Source organism: Aquarana catesbeiana, linkage group LG05 (assembly GCF_042186555.1).
Source record: "Aquarana catesbeiana isolate 2022-GZ linkage group LG05, ASM4218655v1, whole genome shotgun sequence".
Classification (NCBI taxonomy): Eukaryota; Metazoa; Chordata; class Amphibia; order Anura; family Ranidae; genus Aquarana; species Aquarana catesbeiana.
This window is the reverse complement of record NC_133328.1, coordinates 558,634,294-558,661,518: the sequence shown is the minus strand read 5'-3', so window position 1 is coordinate 558,661,518 and position 27,225 is coordinate 558,634,294. Positions and strand designations below refer to the sequence as shown.

The 27,225-nt window shown below is 41.3% G+C and overlaps 1 protein-coding gene across 1 annotated transcript in view; it reads left to right on the top strand.

Moving 5' to 3' along the window:
• Nucleotides 1-26,068, top strand: part of PSKH2 (protein serine kinase H2) — a 31,986-nt gene extending 5,918 nt beyond the window's left edge. The window contains exons 2-3 of the mRNA XM_073631906.1: nt 9,593-10,262; nt 25,045-26,068. Coding sequence (XP_073488007.1) covers nt 9,593-10,262; nt 25,045-25,359 — 985 coding nt within the window. The 3' untranslated portion in view covers nt 25,360-26,068. The remainder of the gene's footprint in view (nt 1-9,592; nt 10,263-25,044) is intronic.
• Nucleotides 26,069-27,225: the final 1,157 nt, after the last annotated feature.

Below are 27,225 nucleotides of genomic sequence, written 5' to 3'. Positions count from 1 at the left end.
GTTTTGACCCCCATGGGGGGCCTGGAGCCTTCTGTGGCAAAAATGTAATGGTTCTGCTTAATGGCCTTCTGTGATTAGAGAACACTGAAGACCTAATGGAGATCAAAGTTTCAGTCAAGATTACCCTGAAAATGGGCAAACGTTGGTCACAATGGATATTGCCTGGTGATTTAAAGACTATAATGTTTCCTGTTGCAAGAAAGTAAAAGATTTGGACTTGACTCTTTATGGTCATGTCTTTTACTATTTTTTTTTTGTGTAAATAATTGTGGTGGAGTGAATATGTACCTGGCTCAGCCAGGAAGGGGATGAAACATGTGGGGGATATTTTCCTGTGCCAAAGATCCCACAGTTTTAGGGGTTGGAATGTAATATAGCCATAAGGACTGTTTATGTTGTCTCTACTTATTAGAGTCCTGGAGTCCTCTAGTGGTGCCTAAAGAAAATGATCATACTCCTGCAATCAATTGCCCCCTTTTACACTTGGCATAGTTGGCAGGATAGCCACAAAGATTTTGACAATATTAAAAAATTATTGAATACAGACGGGATACCTCCTCCAATACCAACAGTTAGCTATATGAACTTAAAGGGGTGGGACAAAGAGATGTCACCAGAGGGCAAATAAGAGGAGGGTCTACCATGGTATAATTGAACAAAAATATATGGCTTTATTGATGAAACACATAATATCAAAAAATAGGTTTCAACAAGAGTGGCACAATGACCACTCTGGTGAACCACATTCCTCCAATGTACCATTTATTAGATAAAAAGTCACTGTAGTAAATTCACAATATTGTCGTTAAAAGACAATAAACTCAAAGAGCCCCCCATGACTCCATTCCTGTGGATCCTGTCTCCAGGGAGGGATTGAAAAGTGGTGCTACTATTTGAAATTGTCCTGGATGAAACCACAGTTTCCTCTTATGTTACACCCAATAATTTGATGATATCTATTGTCCGTTGGGGCAGCTTATACGTATATATGTACAAGGGGTAAGAGTGAAATGTGAACAGTCATATAATCATTTCATTCCGGTATCCTGCTTCTACTGATAGAATGATTCTACCATTCAAACAAACAATCAAATAGCAACTATTTATTGCTGTATACGGTAGAAAATAGGTGCAAAGTCTCTCGATCAACAAACAGTATTCACCTTACACGGCTGTTTCCATTAGTGTAGTGAACTGACAAAGACCCATATGGGTAGCGTGAGAGATAAAGCAATTAACACAGTACTCAATATGTCAGTGAATTATCGTTGTGATATTTCATTATTAGGAAGAAATATACGGATAGTGTTCACCCTGAATGGGCGCTTACCCTTCCTTTTGCCATATAATCCTGGTCGCGATATTGTTTCACTCGATATGTCCTCTGACCGTGAAATCACAGGAGGAGGGAGGGAATGCTATTTCAAGCGAATGTCTGTTTATCTGAAGGGATTTCCTTCAAAGTTTCACTTTTCGGCGTCTGGAGTACAGAGCTATGGTGGCCTGGATGGCTCACAAGTGGTTGCAAAGAGGTTTCCACAAGACTTCCGGATCAACGACTGGAATGCAGAGCTATGGTGGCCAGAACGGCACAGTTGTGATTGCGGAAGTAGATCATCACCACTGAATCCCTGGATGTCAAATAGTAAGGGTACACCTTACATTCCTGGATTAGGAGCCATCATGGAGTGGGGGGGTGGGCTAGCGTTGGCAGGATCCACAAGAATGGAGTCGCGGGGGGCGCTTTGAGTTTAGTGTCTTTTAACGACAATATTGTCAATTTACTACAGTGACTTTTTATCTACTAAATGGTACATTGAAGGAATGTGGTTCACCAGAGTGGTCGTTGTGCCGCTCTTGTTGAAATTATTTTTTGATATTATGTGTTTCATAAATAAAGCCTTATATTTTTGTTCAATAATATCGTGGTTGATCCTCCTCTTATTTGCCCTCTGGTGACATCTCTTTGTCCCACCCCTTTAAGTTCATATAGCCACAAAGATTCAGTGAGTCATTGGACTCCTAGGAGGTGGAGCGTCCTAGAAGAGAAAGAGAGAGTCTTCCTGGAACTTGCAGGAAAGTGGGACATTCTCAAGAAGTTTATTGGAGCACCTTGCTCATAAAAGGGAGACCACAAAGGAGAATGGGTGCGGGTGTTGTTTTTCTCAAGACCATTTCGGAAATAAGAAGTGCAGTGGTGGAGGATGTCTCCAAGCTCTTAGATGCTGGACTACATTTTCCTCGATGGGGCAGTTTGTCTTTCTGCCAATCAGATGGTGGTTTTACCTGTTTGCCCAGGCTGACCCCTGGTATCTTTGGGTGTAATGCGGCAATTACTCTGGGTTTTACTTCCACAGGTGACCTTCAATGATCTTCAGTGATATTCAGTGATCTTCAGGATTTGATTCCACATGGAATGAGAGCCAGATGGTATTATGGAAGGAAGAGAGTTTACAGGAACTGACAAAAGTCTTGCTTTTGGTGCCAAGACTGTCTATATCTTTAGAGGCCCTGAGAGTGGGTTCCCCAATCCTTTCTAAGGTTCTTATGGCTGAGGCTTTCAACCTCAGTGCTAGATATGTGTCACCTTCCCGTATAAGGAACATTGCCATTAGATTGGGACAGCACGGATGCAGAGTTTGAGTGGGCCAAGCCACTCAAGGGGGATTTCCCTCCGAAAAGCAATCAAGGGTTTTCATCTTTTGCTTCTCCCTAAGATGTTGGGTGAGGCACAGTTCCCTGTTTGCCTGCTAGAGGTGGCTTCAGGTAATAAAATGGTTGGAAAAGTGAGAGGTGTCTTGAAGGCAAGTGAGTGCAATGTTTCTGTTTTGGTCACCCTGAGAATGCCTAGGGCCTTTTGTGGCCTAGTTCCAGTTTACAGCCTTCCCTGGCTGAGGACTGCTGTAGAAACCTTCTCTGTAGTGAACTATGGTTAGGGAAAGCAAGGTTTCCCTAAAGGTCGGCATGGGTTGGATGCCATTGTGCACAATGGTTATTGCCTGGTGAATATTGCACTTCAGTAAAGAAAAGCAAGAAGATATATTTACATTGTGTGTGGCCTATTCCTGGTGGAGTGAGTATGTACCTGGCTCAGTCAGACAGGGGATAAAACATGGGGGACATTTTTTTGTGCCTGAGACCCAACAGCTTCAGGGGCTTGGTGTGTATTATGGCCAAGAGGACTGTTCAAAATGTTGTTCTTTATGGGAGTGTGGGTTCCGGCTAGCCCGATGGAGGCCTGGAGCCTGCCAGTGGTTCCTGAAGCAAATGATGATATTCCTGCATAAAGGCGGTCCGTCATATATGGTGCTATATGTCCATATTGGTAAATGTTCCTTTTCTGGAATCTCTTGTAACCTATGCAACATTTATCAAACTGTCTGATAGAAGTGTTCTTGTTGCTCATAACAACCCATCTGATTATTTTCATACTGCCACAGAAGAAAGAAAAGTGGAATCTGTTATTATAATATGTTATTTTTCTTTTGGAAGCTCACTTGGGAATCAATAAATGTTTGCTTCTTTGTTCAATTTGATAGGCAATATTGCTCTATATTATATAATATAATTATATATTACAGAATCATCCTTGTGTAGAAAAACATTCACTGTCAGAATTCATTATTATGTCAGTGTAAATTGGTAGATTTGTAAATTTAAAACAAAAACATTAGGCTCTAAAACCTTGCGCTTTTTTCTTATTTGTGGTGAGTATCAGTAACTGCAAGGGTTATTACTATGCCCCATTAACAGAGACAACTACTTGTAAATAATACATATACATTGCTCTTTCCCTGCTCTAATGCTGGCAACACACTATATGAAAAATCCGCCAAACCCATTTCGAAAAACGAACATTTGGCCGTGAGCGCAAACGATAGTGCCATCATGTAATCGTTCAGTGGACATAAATGAATGCATTTTTTGTTAGTTTTTTTTACATATACCTAGTGCAGACAGTTTGGATGGGAAACACATTAACCTTTCAATTAATCGTTCGTTCGGCAGAAAATTTCCAAACTTGTCCTTCGTTTTTTCGGCTCAAAAACATCCCAACGATTATCGATTTTGTGCCCATAAACTGGCCGAAAAAGGAATGAACTGTATAAATGACTGAATTTCGGCCGATTTTTTGTGTAGTGTATGGCCAGCATTACATAATACACCTGCACATTTTTCTTACAACAATCAGAAATGTAGCGGTGCTGTCAAATAGTAACACAAGGATGTCTCGGGTCACCTAACTGAGACTTTTTCTTCTTTCTGTTCCTAAGTCATGGAACCATGAACGTATATGAATAATGACAGAAGAAAGAATATTTTATCTGATGGATTGGTTATACAAGTCCAGACAAGTGCAGTTTTCCAGCATCTCATGTTCTAAATATAAACTTTTTATGTAAATTATATTGAAAGCAAGAGCTGTCATGCATAACTTATGCTGATTTACATCTTCATTTAGCTGAGTTAATCAACACTTAGAAAGGTCATACATAGCACTGCTTTGTCTTCACAAAAGCCTAGAGAAGGGAATCTTATACCCCGGGGCCATTTTTTCTAATATGCCAATACACTGAACATGAAATGATGTTTAAAGTGATTGTAATTGATCACCATGTAAAACAACCCATTCAATTTAAAATAGAAATTAAAAGCAAAACATTTGTGTAAAGCTATAAAAAAAAATTGCCCTTTCCCCTTTTTTAAGTGATCACATTCCCTCTGTTCTCAGTTGCATAAGAGCTAGAGGAGAACAAGCAACAGGACATGGAGCTTCCCAGAGAATGGCTGTGCAGGATGGGCATGTCAGGGCAAGCCCGATCATTAGAGGAGAGTAGACTAAGTTTGCAGCACAGCTAAAGAACTGACCATGCTGTGCCCTCCTGCTTAGTGTGGTCAGTTCTTAATAGGAAGCAGAGGGAGTAGCAGAAACACCAGTGATTTCACCAAAGGAAGCAATACAATGAGAACAGAATACATTTTCATACAAGTACATGAGTGTAACATTAAACATGGTCACTTTTTCCAACCCCAAACTACCTATCCACTTCATCTTTTTCCTGCATCCTGGTTGGTGTTCATAACACAAAAAAGTACCTTCAATTGCTCTCAACCGCCTCCAAAAACTCCAAATTTTTACAGCAGGCACATATCAGGAATATGAAATGTTGGGTTCACATACTTTTTAAAAAGGTTGTAAATTAAAAAAAAAAAAAAACAACCTGCAAGACAAAGGCATAATGAGCTAGAATGCTGTCACAGTCCATCTGAGTACCTGAGTACCTGTCACAGTTCATCTGAGTACCTGAGTACCTGTCACAGACCATCTGAGTACCCGAGTACCTGTTACAGTCCATCTGAGTACCCGAGTATCTGTCACAGTCCATATGAGTACCCGAGTACCTGTCACAGTCCATATGAGTACCCGAATACCTGAGTACCTGTCACAGTCCATCTGAGTACCCAAGTACCTGAGTACCTACCACAGTCCATATGAGTACCCGAGTACCTGTCACAGTCCATCAGAGTACCCGAGTACCTGTCACAGTCCATCTGAGTACCCGAGTACCTGTCACAGTCCATCTGAGTACCCAAGTATCTGTCACAGTCCATATGAGTACCCGAGTACCTTTTACAGTCCATATGAGTACCCGAATACCTGAGTACCTGTCACAGTCCATCTGAGTACCCAAGTACCTGAGTACCTGCCACAGTCCATATGAGTACCCGAGTACCTGTCACAGTCCATCAGAGTACCCGAGTACCTGTCATAGTCCATCTGAGTACCCGAGTACCTGTCACAGTTCATCTGAGTACCCGAGTACCTGAGTACCTGTCACAGTCCATATGAGTATCTGAGTACCTGTCACAGTTCATCTGAGTACCTGTCACAGTCCATCTGAGTACCCAAGTACCTGTCACAGTCCATATAAGTACCTGAGTACCTGTCACAGTTCATCTGAGTACCTGTCACAGTCCATCTGAGTACCCGAGTACCTGTCACAGTCCATATAAGTACCTGAGTACCTGTCACAGTTCATCTGAGTACCTGTCACAGTCCATATGAGTACCTAAGTACCTGTCACAGTCCATATGAGTACCCGAGTACCTAAGTACCTGTCACAGTCCATATGAGTACCTAAGTACCTGTCACAGTCCATATGAGTACCCGAGTACCTGAGTACCTGTCACAGTCCATATGAGTACCTGTCACCGCCCTTCAGAGTACCCGAATACCTGTCACCAGGCCATCAGAGTACCCAAGTACCTCTCACCAGGCCATCAGAGTACCCAAGTACCTGTCACCAGGCCATCAGAGTACGCGAGTACCTGTCACCAGCCCATCAGAGTACCCAAGTACCTGTCACCAGCCCTTCAGAGTACCCGAGTACCTATATGCAGCCCATCAGAGTTCCCCAGTACCTATTTGCAGCCCATGCCTCATAGAATATACGTTGGGGTGTTTGCTTTCCAAAATGGGGTCATTTTATGGGTAATTCCACTGTCCTGGTGCTCTAGAACCTTCAAAAGTGTGATAGGTAGGAATGAAATGAGACGTGTAATTTATGCTCCTAGAACGCCTGAGGGTACTACTTCAGTGTTGGTCCTCTGTATGTGGCCACCAGGCTGTGTAAAAGTCTCACACATGTGGTATCGCCATACTTGGGAAGAGTAGCAGAATGTATTTTGGGGTGTAATTTGTTGTATGCATATGCTGTGTGTGAGAAATAACCTGATAATATGACAATTTTGTAAAAAATAAATAAAAAATAAAAAAAATCTTCATTTTGCAAAGAATTGTGGGAAAAAATGACAACTTAAAAAAACTCACCATGCTACTCACTTAATACCTTGGAATGTCTACTTCCTAAAAAGGGGTCACTTGGGGGGTATTTGTACTTTCCTGACTTGTTAGTGTCTCGAGAAATGAGATTCACCTGATGTACTGAAGGCCTGATCAGATGTGATCAATTTTCAGAGATTGGCACCATAGTTTGTAGACTCTATAACTTTCACAAAGACCAAATAATATACACTAATTTGGGTTATTTTTACGAAAGATATGTAGCAGTATAAATTTTGGCCAAAATTTATGAAGAAAAATTACTAATTAGCAAAATTTTATGACAGAAACAAAGAAAAAGGCATTTTTTTTCACAAAATTCACGCTTTTTTTATTTATAGCACAAAAAATAAAAAAAAACACTAGTGATTAAATACCACCAAAAGAAATCTCTATTTGTGTGAAAAAAAGGACGCAAGTTTCATATTGGTACAGTGTTGCATGACTGAGTAATTGTCATTCAAACTGTGAGAGCGCTGAAAGCTGAAAATTGGTCTGGGCAGGAAGGGGGTGTAAGTGCACTGTATTGAGGTGGTTAAAGTTCATGTGCATGTAAAGGCAGGTGTCCCAATACTTTTGACAATCTAGTGTATATTAATGTCCACTCCAATAAAACATAGTGAGGACATAATAACAGTTCTTATTTTTCAAATCAATTACAAATAGATTTCTCTTCTGCTTTTATGTGCCCCAAATCCCAGTGGAGTAAATACCTTTGACAGAGAAAGTTTAATAACCACCACATTATATATGTTGAAGGTGGAATTTTCCACTCTGGGGGGTACATAGGCCTCTTGTGTTTAGCGTCTCCTTTAATGAATCACGTAGGTGTTTTCCCTTTAAAGCTCTTATTCCAAGAAGGTGAAATGTGGATGTTCAAAACTGAAACGCGTCCGCCATAGTTTAGTATGATACAATAATAGTTTTATTAAATGTTTCCAAATAAATGCTCTTGCAATAACAGGCATGTAGTGATACACACAGATAAAGCTGCATCCTACTTCCGGCATCCAGCACGTTATGTCACTATAGTCTCTGCCCCAACATGTTGTGCCATGCATCATGTGGCTTCATCAGATAAAACACTGTCATATAGGAATGGGAAGAAAGTCCTTAGCACCGTGTAAGCTCCTACAGAGTGGTAGTGAGCTATTGCTCTCTAGCTCCCTCGTCACCTCCTCCCATACTCACCTACGGGACTTCTTCCGAGCCTCTCCCATCCTTTTGGAATTCCCTACCCCAATCTGTGCGACTTTCTCCAACTCTATCCACTCTTAGACAATCCCTGAAAACTTTTCTCTTCAGAGAAGCCTATCCTGTCCTCACCTAATAACTGTACCATCCTCCTCAGTTATTACCTTTTGTATCACTTGAACCTCCCTTTTAGATTGTAAGCTCCAACGAGCAGGGCCCTCTGATTCCTCCTCTATTGAATTGTATTTTTGTATTTTAGCTGTACTGTCCTGTATATTAATAACAATAAAAAAGGAAAAAAAGTATAAATGACTTGGGGGGGCAGCATTCAATTATTGCTGGGCCCTTTGTTGAAAAACTGTCAAGGTGACCAGGGACTGGTTCTCTGCCGTGCCCTTAAAATGCATCTGTATTCAGGCTATGGACATCAACTGTTTACATATTATTACTAAGTGGAAAGTGAGCTTCAAAACAAACTCCACTGACCACTTTAGCTGGAGGCATGGGGGGGGGGGGGGGGGGTATTCATCCTCACAGTTCACAGCAAAAGCAAAGGGCACCTAGACGTTTGGCAACAGAATGGTTGTAAACAAACACCAAAGGCCAGAGGTACGATTTCAATGTGAGTATGCTTGTGTGTGTGTATGTGGTTTGTGGATGGAGGGGATTAGGTTAGATGGCAGTAATCTCTGTTTATAATCACTGCTCTTCTGCAGTGCCTGAGTAATTAGTATTCATTTATTGAATTGATACTTTACTATACTAATTATTGTCTTACACATACATCAGTGTTGGTTCATAGGACATTACTGGTGCAGTAATGTTCTAGTTAAGGTATAACTAAAGGCAAAACATTTTTTTAACATTTGGTAAGGAAAGATCTTTATTTCTTCCCTTCATTAAGTGGGTCTCTTTCTCATTTCGACATTCCTGAAATGCTTCTTAAAGATATTTTGATCCTCCCGTTAATGAACCCACCTCTTTGTCTTTTTGTCAGGTCCCACCTTGACCACTATCTCTCCTAGCCCAAAGTGATGGGCAAAGGGGCGTTGGGCGCAACCTCTTTAAACTCAGTCATGTAATCCCTGCATCTATGCCTTTGTCTTTCATACTCCAGGTCTAACTTTCTCTAGAATACAATTGAACCTAACTCTAAGCAAAGTATACATAACATGCCCCCTTGTATTGTTTATAGCAAGAAAGATTACATTAATGTCTTGTCTGTTCCATCAGGCAAATAATCCAGATTCAGTAGGACTTTAATGTATTCTCTTGTTTTTAAACACAAATTCTAGTTTAAAAACAGGATGTTTTCTAAAAATGGAACTGACACTAACCCTTATTATCACTTGAATTCTCCTTCCTGCAGTAAATTAGCATAGCAAGTAGAAAAGCTGCAGCAGGTCCCAGCAGCATGCAATTAAAATTAGCTATGACAGCTGTAAGACTAATCATGAAAACCTAATTTTACTGGAATATAGAAGACAACACGTTTCTAATAATAAAGGCTATAATATTAGAAGGTTCTAATAAGATCGTTTTTTTCTCTTTCAGATATGATATTAAGGCTCTAATTGGCAGGGGCAGTTTTAGCAGAGTTGTGAGAGTTGAGCATAGAGCCACCAGGCAACCATTTGCCATTAAAATGATCGAAACAAGAGCCAATGAAGGCAAAGAAGTCTGCGAGTCTGAACTCAACATCCTCCGAAGAGTCAGCCATCATAATATCATCCAGCTCATCGAAGTGTTTGAAGCTCACGACAGAGTTTATATGGTCATGGAGCTGGCCACTGGAGGAGAGCTCTTTGATCGAATCATCGCTAAAGGGTCCTTCACAGAACGGGATGCCACCAAGGTGCTTCAGATGGTTCTTGATGGCATAAACTATCTTCACGGACTAGGCATTACACACAGAGACCTAAAACCAGAAAATCTTCTCTATTACCATCCAGGAGCAGACTCAAAGATATTAGTCACAGATTTTGGATTGGCAAATGCTGGAAATGGTAAATGTGGAGAATGGTCAATGAGGACCATTTGTGGCACTCCTGAATACATTGCACCTGAAATTATACTGAGAAAACCTTACAGTAATGCAGTGGACATGTGGGCTCTTGGTGTCATCGCATATATTTTGCTCAGTGGATCTATGCCTTTCGAGGATGAAAACCGTACAAGACTTTATCGACTGATTATTAAGGGCAAATATAGCTACTTAGGGGATGTAAGTATATGTGGCTGTTTATTTTCATTTACATCCTAACAGTGATCATCAACCTGTACAGTAAGGCCCAAGGCTCTGTTAGCTTGTTTGTATGTATCTTTAAATACTCCCACAGGCTAATAGTTTTTGGGACAAACACTAGTCTGACCAAAAGGTGGAAAATTTTTCTTACATGGGAACACTCAGAAAAAACAATTGTGGCACAGCCAAAGCCCTCCAGTAGATCATGCTGATTGATAGTGCAACCGATGCTGGTTCAAACCAAGGAGAGCTTTGTTTCCATCACAGACAATACATATTTGACAGGTTAAAGTAAACCTGTTGACACGTTTATACCATATGTTTTCGAGTTTGCTTTTATACACATGTGCGAGAAAAATGAATGTATTTCAGTGAGTCTAGTTTACAACACTGCAGTGCTTTCACATGCATTTGGAAAAAGTAGAGGATACTGCATTTTTTCAAACTGGAAGGCACCTGAATGCACTGCAAATGCATGTAAATGCAACTCGGGGAAAAAAATGAAAAAATAATTCCAAAAAAACCACAGCAAATGCACTGCAAACACACCAACAATGCATTACAGATGCACATAAAGCTGCATGCATAACTGTACACTGAATGCAGCAAATATGGTGTAAACAAGCCCTTTGAGGATGGAAATATGGTTTCTCTTAGATTAGCAGACATCTTCAGGCCCCCAAAAAAGTTTTGATCTTCTTTGCAAAGTAGCCTCCTAAAGTTCTGGGATATTCTCTAAAGGAAATTGCGACCAGAATTTTCCCTTCCTACTGCTTGTATCTTTCTATTGGCTTGAGGGAACCCATCACATCTCACTGACTTGCATTCTTGTACTCTTCCTTGCTTCTCTTCTGTGTTCTGGGAGATGTACATGATACTTAACGCTAGCCAGTGGCCAAATGTGGTAATTTCTGTTTTAAATTAATGAAAAACAGTCAACAGGCACATGAAAAAAGGCTAATAACAGGGTTTCTTTCCTCCATTCGCACAGAACGAATGTGCATGCACTTTTACTGATTGATTTGCTATGCACATTTTTGTTATGCATACACCACTTAATTTGAGTAGTGTGCTTAATTTAGTGTGCTCTGAAATGGAAGTTAGATCTCTAAGTGGACACAGTGCGGTTGTTTTACTAAAACTGGAGAGTGTAAATCAACCCCAGTAAGTCTAATGTGCTGGTGTCCTCCAGGTTTTTTTGTAATGATATCCTGAAAGCCTTTAAAGTGGAACTCCAGAAAAATATATATGTTTTTGGAGAAAGCAGAGAAAGATTAGAACCTCTACTAGGTTTTAATACCTGAGTATCTGTTGGACGTATTTCCAATAAGTTCCTGTCCTATGAACTGGAACAGAATGTGAGGGTCCAAAATTTGACAGCTGTCACTTAAGCAGCAAAGAAATAGAAATCTTTTCCACAGGCAACTCTCATAGTTAGGATTTGCATTCACTTAGGGAATATTCCCTCTCACTTGCTTTTGTGTCTTTAGGATGAGAAGGTAAAATCTCCCCAACTGGCAGCAATATGTATTTGTCAGATATTTCAAAATTTTCCCCACTTAGAAGAGAAGTTTGAAAATTGAAATAAAACAAAGTCATGCTCACCTAGGTGGATGCAGCATTGCCGTATCTGTCCCTCACTGCCTCTAAAACTGAGAACTGAGCAATCAAACACTGCTGATCGCTCAGTTCTCAGTCTTCAGTGAGCAGAGAGACGTGACTATCAGTCACCGGAGCGTTAGGCTGTGGAAGGGGCGGAGGTGGCTGGCTCAGTCTCCCAGCAGCTTGCTGAGAGGCTGAGCCAGCTGCCGGTCCAGGCATCTAGGTGGATCCTGACAGTCGGGATCAATTCAGAGCCTGGACCGGCTGAGTGACATTAGCTGACAGCGGACTTTAGCCTGCTGTTGGCTGAATATGGGTCGCAGGCATGCAGAACAAACTGCACTCCTGTGGCCCAAAGGAGAAGTAGTAGTTCCCTTACTACGAATGGCAGCGGCAGCACCCGAGAGCCGATGAAAACATTGGCTGGGGTGCAGACATCGCTGGATTCCAGGACAATAATAAAAGTCAGCAGCATTCAGTATAGTATAGTATTACATTTTTTGCTGGGGGGGGGGGGTTCTCCTCTTTAAATCCAAAACAACAGCAAAAAAGTTTTGCTCCCTTCCAGCCCAGCCCTCTTAACTACAAGGAAAAAAACATGGGTTTATGTGTATAAGATTTACCCACAATCCCATGTTTTTTTTCACACAGCTAAATTACGGTATATATTATGCTATATGTTATAAGATAATAATGTATTATTTATCTATTTACTTTGAAACTACTGAAGTTATAACATCAAATTTCAGTAATGTGTCAGTTAAGCCACCTGCTTGAGTAAAGTTTTTGAAAATATAGTAAATTACCTTAAAAATAATATATAATAATTATTTGTATATTACTTACTTATGGTAAGCCAATTCTGAAACTTCTCTCCTACATGTAAAAATCATCATTTTTTTGCTAGAAAATTACTCAGAACCCCCAAACAGTATATATATTGTTTCAGCAGACACCCTAGGGAATAAAATGGTGGTTGTTGCAACTTTTTATTCACACGGTATTTGCTCAGCAATTTTTCAAACGCATTTTTTTTAGAAAAGACTGTTTCATGAATACAAAAAAACCCCACTAAAGTTAGCCCGATTTTTTTGTATACTATGAAAGATGATGTTACGCAGAGTAAATAGATACCTAACATGTCATGCTTTAAAATTGCGCACACTTGTGGAATGGTGCCAAACTTCAGTATTTAAAAAATCTCCATAGGTGATGCCTTTAAAATTTTTTACAGGTTACATGTTTAGAGTTACAGAGGAGATCTAGTGCTAGAATGATTGGCCTCGCTCTAATGTTCGCTGTGTTTGTAACCTGTGTGTATCTGACTCTGATACTAGCCAGTGCCTCACCAGCCACTGACCTCACCGCACGTCCCTGCTAAAGACACAAGCACTTCTGGTACTTTCAGCAAGTCAAATGCCACTTTAGCAGAACTGGCGCAGTTACACAAGGGGTAAACAGCAAACAGTCACTAGGATCCCCCTTCCAGGCCTCTACTCATAAAGGTGTCCGTTTATGAAGCAGTGAAATCTATTCACTGCTTCGTTCTCCGGCATTCACAGTGAAGATTTTTCTCCTCTGTGTGCCAGTTTATGAAGCTTTGTAGATCGCTTCACCTTTGGAGGAGTGAAGAGATCTACAAATGCTTTCAACAGTGGAGAACGGCCCCTGATACTGGAATCTCGTGAGACTTTACGAGATTACAGCACCAGAATACAGAGATGTCAGTTTATTAAGCAGTGATAAATTATCACCGCTCAATACACAGACAGACGGCGTGGATTACTGTTAATAAAATAATGAGTCCCCCTACATTATATACATATGTATACACAAACACACATTATATATACATGTATATACACATACATTATATATATATACATATACACATTATATGTATATATGTATATATATATATATACACATAAATATGACAGGGGGACATGCTTACAGTGTTGGGGGGTCTGAACGAGGCATAAGGAAGTTAAAAATCCCCCTCCTTCCCCCTCAGATCCCCCAGATTTCCTCTTCACTCCCCGATTCACTACTTCTGAGCTGGTGAACCTGGGAGTGTGAATTCTGACTCAGATCACCAGTGAAGTGGTGAGATCACCGCTTCATAAACTGGCCATTACTGTGTCATTCAATGAGGATTCTCCGTGTGTAGAGATAATCGGCGGGAGAACAAGTTCAAACATGTTCTCCCCCGATTATCACTGTTTCATAAACTGTTTATGGACTGTGATCAGCGGTGATCCTCGGGATCACCGCTGATCACTGCTTCATAAACGGACACCTATGTCTGCAGACACTTGGATACCTCCTGTCCAATATTGGCTAGACACAGTAGTGTGAATCTACAGGCTGAATCCTAAATGCACCCTTCTGCTTGGCTCTGAGATGCTTCCAAGAAGATAGGTCCCCAGCTTCAGCATAGCTTGGACCTCTGAGATTTCTCTGCAGGCTTCAGCTGATTTGCCTAGAAGGGATCTCCTCCTCCAGAGAAAATAAACTTGCTGCTCTCTGCCTCAGGCTCCATTCACACTAGCGCATTTTTTTGATACATTTTGCATTTTGCAGAAATGCATGGGAATTTTTTAACATGGGTTCCTATGGAACATGTTCACATCAATGCCTTTTTGTACCTCTGCATTTTTGGAAAATGTCAGGGACTTTTTTTCATGCAAAATGCAGCGTTTTGCATGTAATGGAATTCAATGGACAAGCATTAAAAACACAATTGCACCGTTTTTGCAGCGTTTTTACAGCATTTTTGATGCGTTTTTGATGCGTTTTTTCCGGGTTTTTTTTTTAACTGTTAAAAAACCCGCAAAACGCCGCAAAAACGCAGCAAAAGCGCTGTGAAAACGCTACAAAACTGCGAATCGAGCCTCAGACTATTTATCTCCTCTCAGCCACCTACTGAGCACTCCCCCCCCCCCCCAAGATTGGCTACGAACTCATAAATATTCAGGCCCAGGGGCAGCTTCTTCCAGCCCACTATATTCCAGAACCTACTAGACCAGTGTTTCTCAAATCCAGTCCTCAAGGCACCCCAACAGGTCATGTTTTCAGGATTTCTCTCAGATGAAATTGATGTGGTAAATACTTAGGCATTGAAACTGATCAAATCACCTGTGCAAAATAATGGGAAGCCTGAAAACATGATCTGTTGGGTCGCCTTGAAGACTGGAGTTGAGAAAGGCTGGATTCACACCTATGCATTTTTAGTGCTTTTTGCATTTTGCAGATTTGCACCACAGAACGTGTTCCATAGGAAACCATGGTAAATGGACTGTAGTACAAATCTGCAAAATGCAAAAAGCACTAAAAATGCATAGGTGTGAATCCAGCAAAACACTGTATTAGACTACAGGGTAGTAGCTGAGTCTAGCTGAGTCTACAGTCTGTGAGACCCAGAGCGGCCAAAACTAATCAAACACCGCTCCTCTGTTTATGGAGGAGCCAAAAAACAATTTGCCTTTTGACCTATTGCTTACATTCACACCAACAAAAGAGCAAGCACTGTAATTGGTTTTTAGGCCTGGTTCACACCTATGCATTTTTAAGTGCGTTTTCAGTTTTGCAGAAACACACTACAGTCAATTTAACGTGGTTTCCTAGCGATGTAGTTCACATCTGTGCATTTAATGGAAAGGGCCAGGGACTTTTCTCTGGTTTTTGGTTCTATAGACTTCAATGGTTCCAAAATGTGTAATGAAAAAAGCAAACTGCACCTGCAATATGCAAACTGCCACCTGCATAGATGTGAACCAGGCCTAACAGCACATTGCAACAAGTGTGCACACCAGCTGTTATATGCACCCTAACACATGCTCACAGTTGTGAAGAAGCCCAACAAGGAGCCTGATTAGGGGGTGCTGAAAGCAGCCTCCATGGTCATTAATTAGTGAGCTGATTTGTTTCATACAGAAGGAGGGGAAACAAAATGTTCTTCTCCTGCAAGGTACATCTTCTTGCCCCGTAAAAAGTGGGGAAAGGAGAAGGCTTTAATTAAAAATGTAGGTGTTCTGGTTTCTAAAGTATACACTGGACAATTTAAAAAAACAAAAACAAATTTAGTATGCAGTGTTGTCAGCCCTGCCCAGTTCTCTCCATCTGGACTACAGAACACCTCCCCCTCTCCATAACAGTGGATTTCTGTAGTCCTGCAGGGGAGAACTCTGGCAAAGCTGACAACACTGCTTGGTATTTCAGTGCAGCAGAGGCACTGTGTTGATGGCTGAGGAAGTTAGCAGAACTCACTATGTTAAGGTTAGGTTTCCACTATTGCGACCCCAAAGTGCAAAAACCTGACTTGAGTCGCACCAATTAGAACGGGGACCATTGAAATACATGGATTTTGACTTGTCATGCGACTTCACATGTGTCAAGTTGCACAACAACTTGCAGTAGTGGCCTTAGTATTTTCATTATTTGCAGCATTTTTAAAGGGAAAGAATATAGGGAAATGTGAATGTATTGCAGAGATTGCAGAGGCAGACGAAAAAAATCACTGGCGCATTTAGGAGAGGAGAATTTTGGCAGAAAAAATGCCTGATGCTAATAAATGCTAGGCGCATTTAGTGCATTCATTTTAATGACTAGAATAAATTCAAATTCTGGCTCATGGAATGAATGAACGCCCAAATGCTTAAAGTTTTTGTTACCCCAACATTTCATATTCCTGATATGTGCCTGCTGTACCATGTACTTGTATGATAAAGTATCCTCTTTGCATTGCTTCTTTTGTGTGAAATTCTTGGTGTTTCTGCTAGTTCCTCTGCTTTACTATTAAAAACTGATTAAGCAGGAGAACACATCGTGGTCAGTTCTCTAGCTGTGCTGGGAACTTAAACCTCGTACACACGATCGGATTTTCCGACGGGAAACGTGTGACAACAGGCTGTTGGTGGAAAATTCGACCGTTTGTATGCTCCATCGGACAATTGTTGGATTTTCTGCGGACAAATGTTGGATGGCAGGTTTTAAAATTTTCCGCGGATCAAATGTCTGTTGTTGGATTTTCCGATCGAGTCCATCGGACAAAAGTCCAAAGTACAAACACACATGCTCGGAAGCAAGGAGGAGCTGGAAGCTGTCGGTCTTGTCAACTAGCGTTCGTAATGGAAAATTAACATTGGTGACGCGGCAGATTATGAAATCTCCAAATGCAGCGCACATTCTCTTCTTCTTTAATGGAATAATAATGAAGCTGCTTTGCTGGTGATACTGATGGAATTATTGCAAACACATTTTCAAAGGCTTTTTTTCTAGTGATATCAAGAATAATATTATTATGCTTTTTTTTTGGGGGGGGAGGGGGGGGGGGGGGGCAAGTTACCACAACACCATTATCCCGTCGTTTTTAAGATTTAAGATCAAAAATACAACTATGCTAGTGTCCCTTGTCAATTTTACATTGTATTTTTTTAAATGTAACTGCCTACTCCCAAACTGTCACTTGAAGTAAAACACATAGCCAAGTATTATTCTACACAATTTTTTTATTGTGCATTAAAAAAGGAAAACAAATAAAATTAGACATGCTATATCTACCAAAAGAACTTAACCAAAAAGTGCATTCTATACATCCAAAAATATAGAAAATATACCAAATCAAAGCATTATTCAACCAAAAAATAAAATAAAAGCCTCATGCATGTGTCCTGCTTCTTAATATAGGGGGTCAACAATGCCAAGAGTTGGTGAAAGCAGGGGTCCGTCATCCGGAGATAATTCCGAAAATCATCCAGATTATTCTCCTGGAGCTTCTGCAGCAAAGGCATATGACATAACTGGTCACGATTAATAAAGCAACCAATTTTTGGTCCAAAAACTCCTCCTCCTCCTGTTCCTGGACTGGACTTGGGTCAAAGCAATAACTCCAAGGCCAATAATAAATAACACGTTATCTCCTCCGAACATGTCTGGTTGATGAACGGCCGTTCAGAAACGAACTGAAAAGCACGAAATGAAAAGTGCGAAATGAAAAGCGTGAATCAACACTCACCAAACTTCTACTAACACAAAATAAGCAGAAGGAGCCCAAAGGGTGGTGCTAAGGAGCTGAAAAACCACGTAGTACATCACTACGTTCGTGTTTGTTGGCCGACAATTCTTTGCCGTTTGTATGCAAGACAAAATCCAGACACACGCCTTCGGACAAAAGTCCAAGGTTTTGTCTGCGGAAAATCAGATTGTGTGTACGAGGCTTCAGATTGCTTTCCTCCAATGATTAGACTTGTCCTGACACGCCTTCCCTGCACAGCCATTGACTGGGAAGCTCAGTGTACTGTTGCTTCTCCTCCCCCCCAGTTCTTTTGCAGCTGAGAACAGAGGGAATGTAATCATAGCTACAGAAACAATTTGCCTTTCATTTATATTTTAAATTGAATGGGTTGTTTTACAAGGTGATTGTTTATAATCACTTTAACATGCATAAACATGTTTGCAAAACGTGGCTTTAGGTGCAGTTTTTACACTGCTTTCTCCTGCCGGTGTTCTGCCGAGAAAGTTCCCCTCGGCGGATAAGGACCCCCCTCTACTGCGCAGGCACAGCGCTTGCGCAGTAGGAGCCGGCGGAAATAGCCGAAGCCGAAAAGAATACAAATCAGCTGTACACGGCGCCTGTAAGAGGGCCCCTCGCGGGCTCACTTCGCTCGCCACGCTTCGGGCACGGCCTCGCTTCGCTCTGCACTTTTTATTCCCCCTCTAGGTCCACTTGGATGGTGGGGCTTGAACCTGGACCTAGGGCGCAGGCGCCGTGTACAGCTGATTGAAGTTTCTCAGCTTTGGCTATTTTCAGCGGCTCCTAGTCGTTCGTACTGCGCAGTACAGGGGGGTCCTTATCCGCCGGGGGAACTTTCTCGGCAAGACACCGGGAAGAGCCCAGTGTGCATGAGGCCTAAGTATTATTGTTGTTATTATTATTATTATTATATATATTATAATATAACATAAGCAGTGAAATCAAAAGGTGGAATAATTATCTATTCAATCTTTATTAAAAGTTCACCAAGCAGTGAATAATGCTAATTAACTATATTTATATCCAGAATGGGGTTATTTTTTATGGAAGCAAGAAATTGCCCTTACATTAACAATTCTCATGTGTAGGGGACTGATAATTATCACTACAGGACGCATGGATGAGTTTGTTGACTTCTTTTTACTTGAATTGCTTTTTGGCATTTTAATGAACTGTGCTGAGTTATACTTAAGCTTTACCAAGCAGTGTTCAAATGTATTACAGAAAACATACAGATCCTATATAAAATGTAATGCAGACACTTTCCCATACGTGCTTGTCTATTTTAATAAACTTTTGTGCTTACTAGTATATTTATCATAAAAAACGATATTATAATAAACAGTATCTAATTATATATATATATGCTTTCAGAGATAGAAGTGTTAATACTTTATTTATATCAACAAGATGGAAAGTAAAAAAACAGAAGATAAATCCAATTTACACACCAATATTTGGTGTGACCACCCTTTGCCTTAAAAAAAAGCATCAATTGCTATATATAGGTACACTTACACTCAGTTTTTGAAGGAACTGGGAAGGTAGGTTGCTCCAAATATCTTGGAGAACTAACCAGATCTTCTGTGGATGTAGGCTGCCTCAGATCCTTCTGTCTCTTCATGTAATCCCAAACAGACTTAATGATGTTGGGATCGGAACTTGGGGGGGCCAAACCAGGACTTTTTGTTCTTCTTTACACTGAAGATAGTTCTTAATCACATTGGCTGTATGTTCGGGGTTGTTGTCCTGAAATTGATGATTATTTGTTCCTGCTTGTTGATTAATTGTGGTGCTACCCTTGGCTAGGGCTGCTGTTTTAATGTCCTAGGTTATATTCCCTCTAGTGCAGCAGCCAGACAAACAGCAACTTCACACTCTGATTGCAGAAACCACAGTCCATAAGGTTTGGCTTTTTTAAGTTTATTGCAATGATAACTTGGATGGAGATCATAGAGCTGTGGGGCACTCCACATTACTAACAGGAACAATGAGGACGTTCTTCCTTGTAGTAGTTCTGCTGAAAAGTCCATTTAAATGGAGGGGCATTGAATGGACAGCACTGGGGCACCAATAGCAATGACCTTGGCCAGGCAAGGGTTGCACTTGGTGCAGCACGGGTGATAAAAGGGATAGTTACTTAAATTCTTCCCCCTTTTGGGTCAGTACTTACAGTGTTCTTCCAGTCTAGACTGTAATGCCGCGTACACACGGTCGGACTTTTCATCTACAAAAGTCCAACGGACGCTGACGGACTAAAGCTGGCTGGTAATCCGATCGTGTGTGGGCTTCTCCGGACTTTCAGCAGACTTTTTCAGCCTCAAATCCGACGGACTTTAGATTTGAAACATGCTTCAAATCTTTACGTCGTAACTACGACGGACCCCGAAATCCGCTCGTCTGTGTGCTAGTCCGACGGACAAAAACCCATGCTAGGGCAGCTATTGGCTACTGGCTATGAACTTCCTTATTTTAGTCCGGTGTACGTCATCACGTACGAATCCGTCGGACTTTTGTGTGGTCGTGTGTAGGCAAGTCCGTTCGTTAGAAAGTCTGCTGCAAGTCCGCCGAAAGTCCGCCGGAAGTCCGCCGGAAGTCTGTCGGACAGGCTGTCGGACTTTTGTAGACGAAAAGTCCGACCGTGTGTACGCGGCATAACTCTCTGATTCCAGAAGACGGGCTCACCCTGTGAACTCCCTAGGCAGGTCTTCAGTGGAGCCCCTCTTTAGTCCCTAAAGCGGTTTGTGACTGAGCAGGCCCTATCAACATGGCTGGGATCTTGATGAACAGCCTGGACCTTCAGCAAGACAGTCAGAAGGCAGGCAGCCCTCCCTGGCTGGGAACTTCTCCTCCTAGACAAGAACCCTGGCCTCTGGGCTCCAGACTATTTATACACTTCCCAATCACCTTCTGGTCACACCTCTCCAGGGATTGGCTGGTGCTGTATAAATATTCAGGCTTTCTATTTGACTCTTCCATCCACTATATTCTAGAAAGCTGCAGCCCGCAGAACCCAGAGCAGCCCAGTGCAATCAGTTCTGCGCTGCTGATAACAGGAAATCCAAAAATTGAATTTTCCTTAACAAAGAGAACCAAGCAGCCTAGTAGGAGGGTGCTACAAACCATATACCTAATCCTACAAAATCACTCACTTTTTGCAAGTGTACAAAGTGTAAAAATGGATGCTGGTTTGAAGCCAAAGGGTAGTCACACCAAATATTGATTTGATTTAGATTTTTCTTCTGTTTGCTCACTTGAAGTTTGTAAAATGATAAAAATAAATAATATATATATATATATATATATATATATATATATATATATACAGTATATATATATATATTTGGGAAAGCATTCTTAGGCCTTATTCGCAGCTGATCAATTTGTAGCTTGCAGCTCGAAACTCCAAAAATCTCAACATGTATTACATAGGTGACTGTACACATGGAGTGCTCATACTCCTATAGCTCGAAGCCTAAGGCTGGGTTCACACATATGAGACCTGGATGCGGATTTACCTGCATCCAATCCGCATGACAGGAGAGTGTGATCAGCTCTCATTGGAGCCAGTTTGCACATGTCTGGGGTGGCCGCAGGCTCCAGTTAAAAAGGGTCCTATGCAGCTTTGGTTCCGATTCAGGTGTGAATTCAGGAAAATTTCGGACCTGATTCGCACCTGAATCATTGAACAGGGACGCATCGAACCCCATGCTGTGAACTGTGGCGGCAGCATATGTGAACCCAGCTCCAAATACTACATGAGCTACTTTTGAGGCAGATTTGGGTGGTTTTGGCTCCATAGACTCCAATGGGAACGGCTGAAAACTTTGGAATCAAGCGTTTTTGTTCTTTTAGGTGTATTTCAGGCATTTTTGAGTCTGTAAGAACTGGTCTCCTCCCCCTAGCAAAAGTAACCCAACTTAACCGGAGGATTTTACCCCCTTCCTGACCAGAGCACTTTTTGCGATTCGGCACTGGGTCGCTTCAACTGACAATTGCGCGGTTGTGCGACTTTGTACCCAAACAAAATTGATGTCCTTTTTTTTCCCACAAATAGAGATTTCTTTTGGTGGTATTTGATCACCTCTGCGGTTTTTATTTTTTGTGCTATAAACAAAAAAAAGAGCAACAATTTTGAAAAAAACGCTATATTTTTTACTTTTGCTATAATAAATATCCCCCAAAAATATATAAAAACACAATTTTTTTCCTCAGTTTAGGCCGATATGTATTCTTCTACATATTTTTGGTAAAAAACAAAAAAAACAAAAAACACAATAAGCATATATTGATTGTTTGCGCAAGATTTATAGCGTCTACAAAATAGGGGATAGTTTTATAGCATTTTTATTTTTAATTTATTTTTTATTAGTAATGGTGGCGATCTGCGATTTTTTTTGGGACTGCGACATTATGGCGGACACATCGGACATTTTTGACACTATTTTGGGACCATTGCCATTTATACAGCAATCGATGCTATAAAAATGCATTGATTACTGTGTAAATTACACTGGCAGTGAAGGGGTTGACCACTAGGGGGCAGTGAAGGGGTTAGGTGTGTCCTAGGGAGTGATTCTAACTGTTAGGGGGCTGGACTTCAACACACAGGACAGTGGTCACTGCTCTCGATGAGAGAGAGAGCTGTGATCACTGTTCTGTCATTAGGCAGAATGGGGAAATGCTTTGTTTACAAAAGCATCTCCCCATTCTTCCGCTCCATGACACGATCGCGGGCACCCAGCGGACATCGAGTCCGCGGGACCCGCGGCTGCCCCCCCGCGGCACCGGCTGTGGGTGCGTGTCCGCGACACCGCTTCTTAAAGGGGACGTACCTGTACGCCCTTTTGCCTACCAGCGCCATTCTGCTGACGTACATTAGTGCGCACTGGTCGCCAAGCGGTTAAAAACAAAAAATAATTCCGTTTACCATACTAGAAACTAAATATATATGATTCAATGCTAATATTTTGTGTTAGCTTTAGATTCAATGGAGTTGATTTACTAAAGGCAAATAGACTGTTCGCTTTACAAAAGAAGTTGCAAATTTTCCAGCAGACCGTAGTGAATGAGGTGAAGCTCTGCTAGCTTCCATCATTCAATCATGTGCAAGAAAAAATGCTGTTTTTTATTTTCCATGTGTTTGGGCATTCTTTGATAAACTGAAATTTCACCACATTCAGTAAGCTCTGGGGAAAATTCCCCTGCAATAGGCAACTTCCATTGCAAAGTAAACAGTCGATTTGCCTTTAGTAAATCAACCCCATTATTTTTCGTCTGATTGAAAAAAGAAGTACATTAGCCAGTTAATATACTAAAAGTATAACCATACCATAACAGTAAAATGGTCATTAGAGTGTCCTCTTATATTGGTAGAAATACCCCCTTAGATTGTTGGTCAATAGAGAAATGCCTCCTTATGTTGGTGGTCAGTGATAATGTGCCCTGTTAAACTGGTTTAAATGATAAAGTGGCATTTTACATTCAGCGTCTCTAATAAGGGGTTACAATCGGTCCTCCTGTAGGGGTCCCGGGTGAACAAAGGGGGGGGGGCACTCAGGGGGGCCTGGGCACACAGGGAGGGGGATCAGTGTGGTGGGGAGGAAAGTACAGGAACAATGCCCTGTGCGACTCTCTGCAGCAGCCAAAAGCCGGTTTCTCCCCTTCTCCCTCCCACTGGCTTTCAGCTGCTGCAGAGAGAGAGACACAGAGGGCATTTTTCCTGTAATCCCCCACCCCCCCCTCCACCACATGGATTCCCTTCCCTGTCCACATCTAATTCCCCCTGCTGTGTAGCCATCACCCCCCCACCACCACCACCACCAACAGTGCTGCTATCTTCCCCCTCCCGGGATACGGGGGGGATGTTCAGGATGGAGAGCCTTATTTACTTTCCTTTTCTGTATGAACACAGTGAATGATCGCTACCGATCACTTACTGTGTTCATTCATAACTGAAGTATAGTAAACTGTGTACTATGCTTCAGTTTATAAATTAACAGGAGGCTCTGTGTCCTGTTTATTCATCTGCAGTACAGCTGAGGCTGCAGAAAGGAGATGGGGATTGTGTTTCATCAGTCCCTTTCTCAGTCTCAAAAGTGAAACTTCAGACTCCTGATATCTCACCTAAGACTCGTCCCCAACAGCAAAAATGTAAAAAAAAAAAAATGTAAAAAATGATGAAAAGAAAATTGTAAAAACGATTAAAAAAAGAATAAAACTAATGACACCACACAATACCCTACTGACATCATTCACTGACCCCAATAAAAAAATTGCAACAAATATTAAAAAAAAAGTAAAGAATATATAAAGATGTAAAAAAAAAAAATGAAGGGCTCATTCACACAGATTCTCTTGCACATACAGTGTAACTGAGTGGCTTGTTTGTGTGGCTGGAGCGATCTGTTACCCTATGAGGATACAGTGGCTGTATGAACGAAGCCGCAGATCCTAATTTGATACTTTAAGTGTGCAGGTATCAGTGGGGGCCCCCAAATACACACTGTCAGTGTTCAGGGGCCATACACCTGCATCTATGTGCCTGTCAAATTAGGCCCTTCGGCTGTGTTTGTACAGCTGCTGCATCCCCTTAGCATAGCATAGGCTGCCTGCACATAGCAATAGTCACAGCACCTATGTGAATGAGCCCCAAGACCTCATTTACACACAGAACTTTATTAATCAACCCAATACAATTTTATCATTTAGTAAGTTATGGTATGTTTGTGTTCGCTAATAGTGATTTTAGTGTATTTTTTGTGAAAATATAATTTTGATATTTTTGGGGGGAGGGGGTGGTTGCCCTGTCAGGTAAGCTGTATGTGGCCCCGTGATTTCTAACAGCAGTCCTGTTTACATTAGTGCCAGTTGTGCCCTATTTTGTTGATGGGCAGTGGAAGCTAAATAGATAATTGAGGTTTGTGAGTTACTTACCTAAGAGAAAAGACATTCCCTATCCTGTGCTGCTGGCTCTGCGGAGTGAAGCCACAATCAGAACTATGCAGGGAGCATCAGGCATAAGATCAGTACGCTCGATTGTGCCTGCACTGCCTTAACCATATAGAAATTATTACATACGTTCATTTTATTGCATTTAGTAAACAAAACCATTGTGTTTTTCAGCCTTGGCCTAGTGTTTCCAATCTTGCAAAGGACTTTATAGACCGTTTGCTCAATGTGGACTCCAATGACCGACTGACAGCTAGAGATGCCATACAGCACCCTTGGATCAAAACTATGGCTGCATCTTCTTCCATGAAGAATCTACACAGGTCTATCTCTCAAAACCTGAGAAGAAGAGTCTCCTCACGTTGTCAGAGCTCCAAGTCAGAGCACTCCATGAGATCTGGTCATTCCAACAAGTCTCGGCGTATGAGAGAAATGATGGAACGTAACTTACGTTACCAAGCACACGTTGTGAACAGTGATGTCATTTAATCAGTGTTACCACTCACCATTTTACAGTTGTCATTGTTTAGGGCCAATCCTGGTTTGTATCACCCTTCATCCTACACTTCTCATGCACTTTATTATGGAGATATCTAATCAGTTATTTGTGTCCCCACCTTATCCTACAAACCTATAAAGTAGGTGTTACGCTCTCCCATCTGATCTGCAATTATTTATTTACTCTACATTGTGGAGAATTTATCAAAAGAGAATGACTCCATAATTTAACTCTTTGCAACTGGGTGGAACTCAGAATACAAGGGAAGAGATTAGACTTTTGGAGGACTTGAGAGATCTAAAAAGCCATCAGGCCACAATCTTCCCAACAACCACACAAAACTGAAATTTTACTTTAGAGTAGAGCTTGCCTTGAATATTGAAGGATATTTTAATAGATATATCTAGTTTACTTTCCACAGTTGTCTTGATGCATCTCAAGTCTCAAACCGAACTGGGACAGATTTATAGAAAATGTACATAAAGAAACTAGGTGTACTGTTGCATAGCAACCAATAAGATTCCAGTTCATTTCATCCTCCAAGTAAAGCATGTTTGAACTCTGTTTGCAAAGGGCTACAAGGATACATTATTTAACCTACCATATGTGACAGCATAAAAGTTACATGAATGGCTTATTTTCAAGCAGACTTTGAAGCTTGATTTACAGTGCCTTGAAAAAATACCCCTTAAAATTTTCCACATTTTGTCATGTTACAACCAAAAACGTAAATGTATTTTATTGGGATTTTATGTGATAGACCAACACAAAGTGGCACATAATTGTGAAGTGGTAGGAAAATGATAAACGGTTTTCAAAATATTTTACAAATAAATATGCGAAAAGTGTGGCATGTATTTGTATTCAGCCCTCCTGAATCAATACTTTTAGACCTACCTTTTACTGCAATTACAGCTGCAAGTCTTTTTGGGGCTGTCTCTACCAGCTTTGCACATCTAGAGAGGGACATTGTTGTCCATTCTTCTTTGCAAAATAGCTCAAGCTCTATCAGATTGACTGGAGAGCGTCTGTGAACAGCAATTTTCAAGTCTTGCCACAAATTCTTAATTAAACTTAGGTCTGGACTTTGACTGGGCCATTCTAACACATGAATATGCTTTGATCTAAACCATTCTATTGTAGCTCTGGCTGTATCTTTAGGGTCGTTGTCCTGCTAGAAGGTGTACCTCCGCCCCGTTTTAAGTCTTTTGCAGACTCTAACAGGTTTTCTTCTAGTGCCCTGTATTTGGCTCCATTCATCTTCCCATCAACTCTGACCAGCTTCCCTGTCCTTGCTGAAGAAAAGCATCCCCACAACATGATGCTGCCACCACCATGTTTCACGGTGGGGATGGTGTGTGGTGGTGATGTGCAGTTAGTTTTCCGCCACACATAGCGTTTTGCTTTTAGGCCAAAAAGTTCAATTTTGGTCTCATCTGACCAGAGCACCTTCTTCCACACGTTTGCTGTGTCCCACACATGGCTTCTCACAAACTGCAAACGGGACTTCTTATGGCTTTCTTTCAACAATGACTTTCTTCTTGCTACTCTTCCATAAAGGTCAGTTTAGAGCAGTACACAAATAATAGTTGTCCTGTGGACAGATTCTCCCACCTGAGCTGTGGTTCTCTGTAGCACCTTCAGAGTTACCATGGGCCGCTTGGCTGCTTCTCTGATTAATGCTCTCCTTGCCCGGCCCATCAGTTTAAGTAAACGTCCATGTCTTGCAGTTGTGGCATACCCTTTCCGTTTTCAGATGATGGATTAAACACTGCTCCGTGAGATGTTCAAAGCTTGGGATATTTTTTATAACCTAACCTTGCTTTAAGCTCCACAACTCTATCCCTGACCTGTCT